Source organism: Thamnophis elegans, chromosome 1 (genome assembly GCF_009769535.1).
Source record: "Thamnophis elegans isolate rThaEle1 chromosome 1, rThaEle1.pri, whole genome shotgun sequence".
NCBI lineage: Eukaryota > Metazoa > Chordata > Lepidosauria > Squamata > Colubridae > Thamnophis > Thamnophis elegans.
In genome coordinates, this window is record NC_045541.1 from 184132298 (window position 1) to 184144739 (window position 12442).

Genomic DNA, 12442 nt, shown 5'->3' on the forward strand with positions numbered 1-12442 from the left:
TTAGCCGAAATGGCAAAAATTTCAGCATAGCTTAAAGAACATTCAAACAAGAGATATAAATGAGACTGGAAAAAATGGATTGATTATACACAAAGCAAATATGGGACTAAGAAACTCCAGATAGCCTATGCTTAAGATTAACAACAAGTTAAACTGTTTAAAGTTTGGGTAACAGTAAGAAGCTGAGTTCAATGTAGAGATCTTATTGACCTTTTTGTTTTTTTGCTTTGTTTTAAGACATTTTAGCTGTGTTTGCTAAAAAGTTATACCGTGTACAGGCTCTGGGAAGTCGGGGGGGAGGGAAGGGAGGTGGGGTTCTAGGGGGAGGGGGGAGGGGAAAAATATAATATGTGTTAGATCTTAAAGCACATGATTGCACTTGTATACTGTGGCTTTTTAATGTTAGTGTAAACATTCGACAAGCTGAACATATTGGTTGACAATAGAGGTACACCGAAAGGAGGAGTAGAGTGAAAGAAGAAGGAGGGGTGGAGAGAGTGGGAGAGAGGATTGGAAGCAGGAGGAGAAGGAAGGGAGGGAATGTATTGAGAGAGAGGAGGGATAGAGGGGGAGGGGAAGTAGGAAGTAGAGGGGTATGTTGGAAGGAAGAATGAAAGTTGGAGGGGGGTGAAAGAGGGTGTATGGTGGGTCAAGGTGGTATATTGGGTTTGTATTATGGGGGGTATTGTCTATAAAAGCGAGGACTGTGTTTATTATTCAATGTTATATGCCCCAGTTATGCACAGTATACATGTGATTGTATGGAATGAAATCGAAATAAACGTATTTTCAAACATCAAAAACAAAACAAAACTGGAGGGGCTGCCACAGAGAGGAGGGGGTCAAGCTGTTTTCCAAGGCACCTGAAGGCCAGGCAAGGAATTATGGATGGAAACTGAACAAGGAGAGACTCAAGCGGGAAATAAGGGAAATTTTCTGACAGTGAGAACAATCAACCCATGGAACAGAAGTTGCTTTCAGAAGTTGTGGGAGCTTCATCCCTGGAGGCTTTCAAGAAGAGATTGGACTGCCATCTCTTAGAAATGTTGTAGGGTCTCTTGCTTGGGCAGGGGGGTTAGACTAGACGACCTACAAGATCCCTTCCAACTCTGCTAATTTTTCTGTTAACCACACAATGGTGGCTCTTGGAGTCACCATCAAACTGTAGTTTGTCTTTGAAAGATGAATCTCACTTTCTCCAGCTCGGTGTTGGCTCTGAGTTCTCTCAGGAAGACAGGAGAGTTTATCCTTCCTTCTTCAGGATTAATTCCAAGGAATTTGCTCAGTATGTGGGTTTAGTCCAGCTGCTCTTGCATTTCCAGTGGAACTGGATTGGTCTTCTGGCCACAGAAGATGAGAGGGGAGAACGCTTCCTCTCAACTCTGAAGCCATTGCTCAAGGAGAAGAAGATATGCCTGGCCTTCACTGAAAATATGAAATCTGATTTTACTATATATCTCATCTCAAAATTAGATGGTGTTTTGGGAACCTGGTCTAAAACTGAAGTGATTGTTCTGTTTGGAGACTTCAGTAGTATTGCAAATGTACAGTATGTGTTGTATTTGATTGCATTGAGAAAGACATCACTTTACATTGTTTGGATCTTAACTTCCCACTGGAAAGCTAGTGAACAAGCGCCTGCAAGCGTCTTGGAAATTACAAAGCCCTTCCACGGGGCTTTGCATTTTAGGTACCACACAGGTGATGTCTCAGAATTCAGCCGTTTTCTCCTGACTTTAGACCCTTTGAATCCACAAGGTGACATCTTTCTGCCCCAGTGGTGGGAAACAGTCTTTCTCTGTAAGATGCATAAGCCAGGTAAAAGGTCTGAAGAGAGGGGAAATACCTGTACAGGAAATGAGGATTTACACAATCTGCCACGTCAGGTGTTTGAAACAAAGATGACAGATGACAGTTACAACATCTACAATGCTGTCACATGCATTACATGAAACGTGTGGATCAGGAGTGAGACCAACCATGATGAGGTTTGGAATGAGGATCTCAAATGTCCAGTCATGGCAGGTAATCTCTTTGACTTTTTATCCAGTCCACAGATCCTTAATGAGGAAGTTCCTCATGTGCAGTTCTTCGATTCCTGATTAAACATTTCTATGCCACTATATAAAGGTGTGCAGTAGTGGCCAAAATTGTGGAAACCTTTGTGGTTTATGTTTAAGCAAGATAAACCAAATGCACAGGTACAGTATATATGGTACCTCACTCACTAATAGTAACTGTGAGAGGGATCTTAGAATCCTAGTGGACAACCATTTAAATATCAGCCAGCGGTTTGCAGCAGCTACCAAAAAAAGCCAACACACTTCTAGGCTGCATCAACAGAGGGATGGAATCAAGATCACATGAAGTGTTAATACCACTTTATAATGCCTTGGTAAAGCCACACTTGGAATACCGCATCCAGTTTTGGTTGTCATGATGTAAAACAAAACATTGAGAAATACTCTAGAAATACTCCAGAGAACAGCAACAAAGATGATTAAAGGACTGGAGGCTAAGAATGGTTGCAAGAACTGGGTATGTCTAATTTAATGAAAAGAAGGGCTAGGGCAGTGATGGCAAATAGGATAGGAGAAGAAGCAATGGGTGGAAACTAATCAAGAAGAAAAGCAACTTAGAACTAAGGAGAAATTTCCTGAAAGAACAATTAATCAATGGAACAACTTGACTCCATAAGTTGTGAATGTTCCAGTACTGGAAGTTTTTAAGAAGGTGTTGAATAGCCATTTGTCTGAAGTAGTGTAGGGTTTCTCTTCCTAAGCAGGGGTTGGACAGGAAGAACACCAAGTCTTTTCCAACTCTGTTATTCCAAAATCTAAATTTAGTGTTACTCCTGATTGATAACATAAGAAACTCATGTAGGTTCTCAAAAATAGACCCATCTCCTAAGATGCTTGCCATCACAGTAAGAATGAAGCCATGATGTCTCCTTTGTTACTTTCAGCCAAGTCCTCCAGTCTCTGAATGACTCTTTTCTTCTAGATTCTTCCCTATTTGAAGAATATCCAGTTCAACAACAGTGCTGGAGATGATGTTTCTTTCTCAGGAAATGCACTGGGATTTGATTGTTATGATCTTCTCAACTGGGTTTGGTCCCCCAATCAATCTTTTCTCCCTCTCAAAATTGGGTGAATAGATCCCAGAGCTCTCCCAGGCCAAGATTTCACCATTAAGTCTGATGCAATCATCTGGGCCACAAAGGTGAGCCCAAGCCTACCAGCAGCTGGTAGTCGACAATTCTGCAGCTGAAGCGCAAACCATCATCACACACCGGGGTGCCTTCCGGTGCCACCGGCTGCAATTTGGGGTCAGTATCGCCCCAGGACTCTTTCAAAGTTTAATGAAGCGACTGCTCCAAGGACTTCGAGGCATCGTCCCATATGTTGATGACATCCTCATCTCTGCGGCCACCCATGAGGAACTCATGGCACGACTACGAGTGCTGCTGCACAAGTTCCAGCAAGTCGGGCTTAAAGTGAAGCAGGACAAATGTCAAATTGCCATCCCCCAGGTGGAGTTCCTGGGGTTCCTAGTCGATGCCCGCGGCATTCACCCGACTGCTGCCAAGACTAAAGCCATCATGGAGGCTCCTCCTCCAACAAACAGAGCTGAACTACAGGCCTTTTTAAGCCTCCTGAACTTTTATGCAATCTTCCTGCCTCACAAAGCCTCTGTCACCAAGCCTCTCCACCGTCTCTTGGACTCTAGTGCAACCAAATTTTTTTTAAAGACTCTTTGGATTAAAATAAATTAGTTTATAATAATTTATTGTATTTATTATTTATACCTAGCTGTACCCAGCCACGCATTGCTGTGGCCCAGTCTGGGCATAGTGGGGTGACAGGTGGGTGCTGCCGTTAGTCAGGACTTGGGGCTGCTGGGCCGGGTGAGGCTTTTTGGGGGAGACGGCACCAGGGCTGTTGGCCTCATGGAAGTTTTTGAGCATCTCCTTGGAGGAGCTGCACTTGGGCTCCCACAAGTCGGTGGCCCGGGAAAGTGAGACGTCCAGGATCTCGGGGGAGGGGAAGGCCTCGGTGTGTTGCCTCACAGAGCACCCAGGTGCCACACCAATCCCGCTGCACCTCAGACTGATGCCGCCGCCACCGCTCCATCGGAGCCGCCTTGGCAAGGTCGTAGCTGGCTCACTGTGAGAGGGGGGCAGCTAGGCTGAGGAGATGCTCCGCCTCTGCTCCCTCTGGAGCTCCTCTGGGCCAGGGGTAGGCTGGCTTAAGGCCAGGGGGAGGCAGCCGAGGGATGGCGCAGGTGGCGCCCTGCCGCAGACACCAAAGGCCCGGCGGGAGGGAAGTGGAGAGAGGGGAGAGGGAGGCTGAAGAGCTCCAGCTCCCCTTGGCAGAAATGGCCCAAGCTCATCAGAGGAGGGGCAGAAAGGGGAAAGGATGCGGACATAGTCCAGTCACACATATAAAGAGACTGTTGGGACAAAGCTGGAGAGAAGCCGAACTGTTCCAAATATACTATACTTACTAAATGAATGCTATGGTAAATGACACAGCTCAATTCCAATGCAATGTCACACGAAATAATTAAATCAAAATGAAAATAAATCGAAATCTATGAAAATTCAATATATCAATGCAATTGGAAACATTGAAATGGAATCATGAAATATTTAGCATAGCCTGTATTGCTTTTACGTCCACCAGATAGCACTGGAAACATTGAAATGGAAACATGAAATATTTAGTATAGTGTGTGTTGCTTTTGCATCCACCAGATGGTGCTGGTTTTCAAAAAGCATGTTTTTACAAAATATCATGTTTTTAGCTGTCACAGGTGTGACATCTATAAAATATACGTATATAAAAACATTCGCGTATTCGAATGCAACATTGTGTCAAAATTTAAAAGCAATCGGTGAAGAACTTTTGGAGATTAGCGATTTTGAGCAAAGCAAACAACCATTACATTTTTATTTATATAGATAAATAATAAAATAAATTTATTAAAACAAATAAAATGACTGTCATGTTGGAAACTAATGTTCACATATTTAATACAAAAGTTGACTTCTTTCTTGATTACTGGCACCTCAATGAATAATGAATAATAAAAGGATGGGTGATTGTTGCTGATTAACAGACACTTTGTGTTTGGTGGCATACGATTATTTCCAATTATTGAATGAACAACATTTTCTTTCATTTCAGGATTTATTTTAGAAAAAAATATATTCTTAAATCACAGCACCCAATCTTCACATCAATCAGCAATTCCTCTCCCTCATTATATTCTCTTTACGATTCAGATTAGGCCTCATTAGGATAATGAAGCATTTTGGAAAAAATATGCAAGCCAAGAGACCAGCCCCAGAGGCCAAGATGGAGAAAATCTCCACAGCCACCATGGACTTCCCTTTGGTGCTCAGATAGGTGGGGAGGAAGGTGATCCAAACACTGCAAAAGACCAACATGCTAAAAGTAATGAACTTGGCTTCATTAAAGCTGTCAGGCAATTTCCTGGCCAGAAAGGCTACCGTGAAACTCATAAGAGCCAGGAAACCAAGATAGGCAAGGAGAGCATAAAACATCAAAATTGAACCTTCCTTACATTCCAAGATGGTCTCTCCAAACAAGGAATGGAAATCCATGTTAAGAAAAGGGGGAGAAGTTGCCACCCATGTGGCACAAAGAAATGCTTGGACCAAGGGACAGGCTAAAAGAATGGAGATGGTTAGTGGTTTTCCTAAGAGTTTCCTTATCCTGTTCCCTGGTTTGGTAGCCATGAAGGCCAGAACCACCATGACAGTTTTTGCCAAGACAGAGGAAACTGCAATGGAAAAGACAATAGCAAAAGCAGATTGTTGAAAGAGACAGATGAGCTTCCTGGGTCGACCAATGAAGAGGAAGGAGCAGAGGAAGCAGAGCAGGAGGGAGACCAAGAGGATGTAGGTGAGATCTCGGTTGTTGGCCTTGACAATTGGTGTGTCATGATGTTTACCGAAAATCACCAGAACAGCAGTTGTGATCAGAGAAAAGAAAAGAGCTAAAGACGATAAAGCATATCCCATGGTTTCTTGATAGGCAAGGAAGTGGATGTTCTTGGCAATGCAGTGGACCTTCTCCTTGTTGGAGTATTGGTCTTCCGGACAAGGATCACAATCAGGTGCATCTGAAATGAAGAGTCTTAGTGTAAGGATGTAAGAGTCATCTGCCATGAGCATTATCTCACCCTCAGGGGTGAGATGACTGTCTCCTTTATACTATGACAGGGGTGTCAAATTCAAAGCCCAGGGGCCATATTCGGCCTGCGAGGTTCTTAGATCTGGCCTGTGGGGCCACCCTGGAAACAATGAAGGACCAGCCCACAGTGCTTCACCCAGCAAAAACAGAGCAGTGGGTTGCAGAAGGCCATCGCAGATGAAAATGGAGCTTAGGAGCCTGTTTTCGCTGGCAGAGCACTCGGGCTACCAGAAGTGTCCCTGACATGAGTTATATTGAGCTGGTCCAACCCCCGACCATGATGCCTCCCCAAGGTCAAACACAACCCTGATGCAGCCCTCAATGAAATCAAGTTTCACACCCCTGTGCTATGACCAGCCCTCAAAGGAAGTGATGGGATGACCTATTGTGCATTTCAGGGTTGATCAAAAAGGCCAATCCTCCTTCTTTATTAATGATGCTATGTTAGTTTAATCAGAGACACAGATCTAGTCATCTCTAGCTGGCCACAGTTTGCTGTGGAAAAAAGGCCCTGTCTAGTCACTGGACACTTGCATGACTATTGTATCCTACATACTGGAACTACAAAAAGACTGATATATCTAACAGCCAGAACTCTTGCTCGTTTTGTGTTTGTGTGTCCATTGTGTTGTCATGTGTGCTGAGAATGTCCACAGTGCAACATAAAAAAGTGCACTGAATATCACGAGGGGGAATGCTCTCTTTTTCTCACAATTTTTTTAATAGTGAAATTAGTTACAAGGAGAAGGATATAGAATTGTGCACCAAGTATTCTGAAAAGGGAAAGGAGTGATTGACAGGGAAAATCCAAAAGTTCTACCCTGAAGCTTTGAAGGAAATCAATACTATGAACAATGATAAAAAGAAATCAATATTTTGATTCATGGAATGGCTCACTGATTCTGGGAGGTCTATATTTGAAGGTCTATATGCTTTACCTGTCAGATCAGAAATTCTCCCAGCTGGACAAGGGCTACATAGGTAGCAGCAAACCTGCTCACCCTCTGGGACACTTTTTCTCTCTCCTGCCTTGCACCTCTTCTTGCCACACCTGGCAAATGGCATCTTCTAAAAAGAAAAGAGAAATGCTTGAGATAATCAAAATAATGGATATGCTTCATTTCACTTCGACGTTCCGTGTCCGTCTTCAGATATGATTCACCAAGGTCTACCAGAAATCTGGAACAGCTCCTGGGGGATTCAGTTCAGTGTCACTACAGATGCAACCCGTGGATGCTGGAGATTGGAGCTCAGATTTTGGCATGCAAAGGAAGACCTGTAACATTGAGCTACAGTTTTTATGACAATAAAACACGAGAATCCAACTGAACAGTGTGAAGAAATAAGTTATTTTAGCAGTCGGTGTGTGTTAGCACAACAGAAGCAGAAGAAATTTGTGGTAATTAGGCAGCCATGAAGATCTTAATTCTCAGTATGATTTATCAATCTTTCTGTTTCCATGTAACTGATGGTTTTTTTTATTAATACAATATTTTTATTGAGGATAGTAACAATAGGCTTCGGAATTAATTTGAATTTTACCAGTTTTGAATATCTCTTTACATCTTCTATTACCTTTCCACAGGTATGAATGTATCACTTTCTCCATCTCTTGGAATGTTTAAATATGAGTGCAACCTATTGCTTCCTGGAGGAAATTCCCTCAGTGCATAATTATTAAATTTAAAAAAATCATTGTACTGAGCCCTGAATTTTGGGTTTTGTGTCCTGTGTTGCATTCTACAATGGGAATGGTCCTTAGAAATCTCTGTTGCCTTCTCTAATGACCAAGTGGTTACAAAAAGTTCTTCCCAATCCTGACACAAATCAGACCTCAAATGTCTTACATGCAGAGTAGGTTTTTCACCAAATGCCATGATTTCATATTTCCTGATTCAATAATTTAGTTAGGAAGTTTTTCATCCCCAGGAGAGAGTGGATCTTCCAGCTCACCTTTGTAGGCCAAACAATTGCATCTGAGTGAATGGTGACATCCTGGCCTAGGGGAGCTTCGGGATTTATTTCGCCAACATTTAGAAGGACAATTGATCGATTGGGAAGGCGAACCCAATTGAGAAGATCATAATGAGCAGATCCCAGTCCTTTTTCTGAGAAGGAGACTTCCTCTCTAGCAGTGTTATTGAACTTCACATTCATCAAGTAAGGAAGGAGCTGTAAGATAAGAGACTTTCAGGAATTGGAATAATTGGCTGAAAACCACAAAAAACATGTCTCGGCTTCTATCATTTTGTGGTTTCTCAGGCACAAAACAGTTTATGTAGAAAGCAAACACAGGGTCAGTCAAAAAGGACTCAAATGCCTATGCACCAATGCACAATCTTTCAGGACATTATATAAAGATATTTCCTCTATGGATCTTAGAGACAAGGAGTTTGCAGTCAGTTCTCCTTCTTTATCCCTCCTCCACCCATTCTCAACCGATTATACTAAACCCAGATTTATTTCATTTATTGTTGTAATTTGTGCTGAAGTCCATTAATATAGTAGCATACAGATATTTCATGAATATTTCAGATAATACACATGGAAAGTGTCCACTTTAAGATCTATGGACCGAATAAAACATGACAAACCTGCCAGGACTGAACATTTGAGATTCTCTTTCCAAGTCTCATTAGGGCTGGTCGTGATCCAGATCCATACATTGCATGTAACGCATGTGCCAAAGCATAAATGGCATTGTAGACATTGTAACTTTCACCTGTCATCTTTGTTTGAAACTTGTAGGTGGGCAGATTCCGTAAATTCTCTTTTCCTGTACAGTATTTTCGAAAATAGTGACCTGGTTTGTGGAACTCACAGTCAAAGACTTTTTCCCACCATAATGGGAGAATCCTATCTCCTTGTGGGTTCAAAGGGTCTAAAGAGAGGAGAAAATTGCTGAATCTTAAGAAATTTCTGCTGTGGTCCCTAAAATGCAAAGACCCATGCAAGCGCTTTAAAGCTCGCCATCTATCATGAAGATGGCTTGCATATGGCTTCCAATACGAAGTAAGGATCCAAACTTTTGAACATGGTGTTTGACCAAATAAACATTTTTTCAGAGTCAAAAGAAACATTTCAAAAATGTCAGGTTCTGCAAAGGAAAGAATAACTTCAACAATAACCCACATTTTTGAATGTAAAGTTAATTTCTGGACTTCCAAATAAGAAACATAATGTTTCAGCATTTGAGAGAAGGCCAAGCAGATCTCCTTCTCCAAGAGCATTGGCTTCAGAGTTGAGATGAATCGCTCTCCATTCTCACTATCAGAGGCAATAAACCCAACCCAGTTCCACTGGAAATGCAGGAGCAGCTGGACTAAACCCACAAATAGAGGCAATTCCTTGGGATTAATCCGGAAGGAGGAAGGATAAACTCTTCGGTCTCCCTGAATGAATTCAAAGCCAAGACTGAGCTGAAAAAAAAAAAGAGAATCTTCTTTAAAAGACAAAAGTAACAATTGATGGTGACTTTAGTGGTCCCCATTGTATAGTTTATTGTCTCCATCAATCAAGCTGAGTCATTTTGAGAGATAAGCTTTTTCTTTTCTTAGGAAGAGCCAGCAATTAAAATATTTTCCCTGGTTGTGACATGTCAGAATCCAAGGAAAAAAACCATAAAGTTGGTACAGGGAATAAACCGCAATGAAAAAGTGGCTATACTTCTATGAATAATACATTAGGAAAGCATTCCTCCTGACAGGTACAGAAATATCACATTATGTATCTCTTAGAGGAAGAACCACCAATTAAAAGATTTTCTGTTAAACTATATCTTGACACATAAAATATCAAAATGAGTCCAATGTAGCATTAATTCCTAAAGTCATATAGCATTGATGCTAAGCCCTTTAGGTGCCATCTTGGACTTTTGTGTTTGCTTCTGTAGTTTTTTTTTTTTTTTAATAGCAATAGCAGTAGACTTATATACCGCTTCATAGGCCTTTCAGGCCTCTCTAAGCGGTTTACAGAGAGTCAGCATATTGCCCCCAACAATCTGGGTCCTCATTTTACCCACCTCGGAAGGATGGAAGGCTGAGTCAACCCTGAGCCGGTGAGATTTGAACCGCTGACCTGCTGATCTAGCAGTAGCCTGCAGTGCTGCATTTAACCACTGCGTCACCTTGGCTCAGTTTGTCTACTCCATAACTGTATCTCAAGGAGCCCCATTACCTGTGGGATCTTGAAGATGCTGAGGATGGAGGCCATTGGCATTGAGAATTTAGGGTTGTCGCCTCCAATGACAGAGAAGAGAGTGTCCTGCTGGTCACATTTATAACCTGGAACCATTTTGTCTCGCATGGAGAGCAGAAAGAGGCTGATCATAGCAACTCTCTTGTTCCAATTGGCATTGTCATACATGTTGAAGCCCAGAGTGATGTTGGGGAGGAGAACCTCATCCTTGTTGATCTCTCTCACTGCAAACACCAGAGCCATGAACAGCTGGTAGTTGTTGGGTGTGGGCCTACAATGAGAGAAACATTGTGAAACATTACCTCAAAGCATGTGTGTCCTTATGAATTTTGCCTTGTCTTCTTTGTGGGGTTTTCTTTGGTGCAGGAAATTCAAAATATTAATGGGCTTGTTTTTTTGAAGATGTTTCTTGATTAAACTTGGATAGTTTTGTGGGAAAGAAGAGAAGCCTGTCTATCCACATCAAGGACCATTTTATATCTGTCTATCATCCCTTACTTCTTCACTTTGCTACAGTGGTTGCAATCCTGCCCTGTTGTATCTCTAGTAACCTAATCAATTTTGTTCTGTTTGGAGCAGCTTCTTCAGGTCTGGCAACCAATGCTGATCACAAGACTCCAGTGGAAAACTGTATATATTTACTAAGGGCCATTATTCCAATTTACATTTTTATTAGTTTATCCAAGTATAAAATACAAAAAAAGAAGTGAAAAATTAAGAAAAGGGGGAGGAAAAAGGCACTGACTTCTGACTCTCTCTAGCACAGTAGAAGATATCAACAATTCTTCATTTTTACACAACAGTGAGGGCCATTATTCATAATCACTGCTGATTCAAAAAATTAATTTTGTGTTTTTTGCAGTACCCCACACTGGAAAATTGTTCCTCCTTTCCTTGCTCTTTTTCCATCATTAACATTGTAAGTCAACTTCTTCCCTAGGCTAGTAAAATTCCTAAGGTGTTGTCCCTCCTCACTATTTATGTGGTTTACCATTGCCCCGATGAAGGGTTTTGGAAAGAAAAATTAGCCTATTTAATCAATCTGTCTCTTTATTGAGAAAAGCACAAAGGTTTGAACTATACTAGGAAATTGAAATATAACAAGAAGAAATATTTCTGAGCAAACAGAGCAAACGATCACCTGGATATTTGTCCTCCAGGCAAAACTTACAAATATGAGAGAGAAAACAGATAGGGGTCTTTCTCAAAGTGTAAGTAAAGTTCCCAATAGAGTCCCAAGTGCAAATTCCCACCAATCATCAGATCGCCAGGGCTGTAATAATTTTCCTGAATCTTGTAAGGTTGTGGCAACACGCAAAAGGTTTGCATCCCCTTAGCAATAATTGGAGGCAGGAGCCAGAAGAGCAGCAGCAGGAGAGGCAGCCTAGTCATTCCTGTCACCTTCCCTCCTAGATCACAAATCAAGATTGTGAAGAACCTGAATTGCTGGCATCACTTTAAACTTTCCCAGAGCTTTAACAGGATAAACACATGGTATGCCACCTGGATGGTTTCAAATATATCAAATATGCTTCCTCTTACCTGTGTTTGGGCTGTGGCCAAAGAGTGAGCTCTTTGCAGGACAAGCTGGAGTAGCCTGTTCTTCCCCCAACTGGGGAACTCCAAGCATATTTTTTTAAAGCAGGAAGATTTTTGTACTTTAACGTCCACTGGGGATTCATCAACAACTACTATTCTTCTGATAATTGCAAGGAAAAGCCATAGTCCCGCCCACTTATCAATCCATTTTGTTTGTGCACCAGAAAGAGAAAAACACCTTTGTGTCTCTTGTTTCTAATCACAGAGCAGCTGGACTTGAGAGTCAAGGTGAAGTTGGATAATTGACCTATATGAAACTGAACACTTGTACACAAGGTGGAGTTGGGCCTGTTGCACAGTGTGTTCAGGTAGTATGAGTGCCAATGGGTTGTGGTGGCACATGACAGTCAGTTGTACTCTTACAAGTGTGAGGAATCAACCAATGTTTGGATGGAAAAGCTGGTTTATTTATCCCCACATGGCAG

General features: G+C 41.9%; 1 protein-coding gene across 1 annotated transcript; it reads right to left on the reverse strand.

The window, feature by feature from the left end:
• Positions 1-5245: 5245 nt before the first annotated feature.
• On the reverse strand, positions 5246-11336 carry LOC116507015 (vomeronasal type-2 receptor 26-like). Its single transcript, XM_032214925.1, has 5 exons — positions 11284-11336; positions 10398-10689; positions 8175-8393; positions 7160-7289; positions 5246-6150 (listed from the first exon to the last, which is right to left on the reverse strand). The coding sequence occupies exons 1-5, from the start codon at positions 11334-11336 to the stop codon at positions 5246-5248; spliced, it is 1599 nt and encodes a 532-aa protein (XP_032070816.1).
• Positions 11337-12442: the final 1106 nt, after the last annotated feature.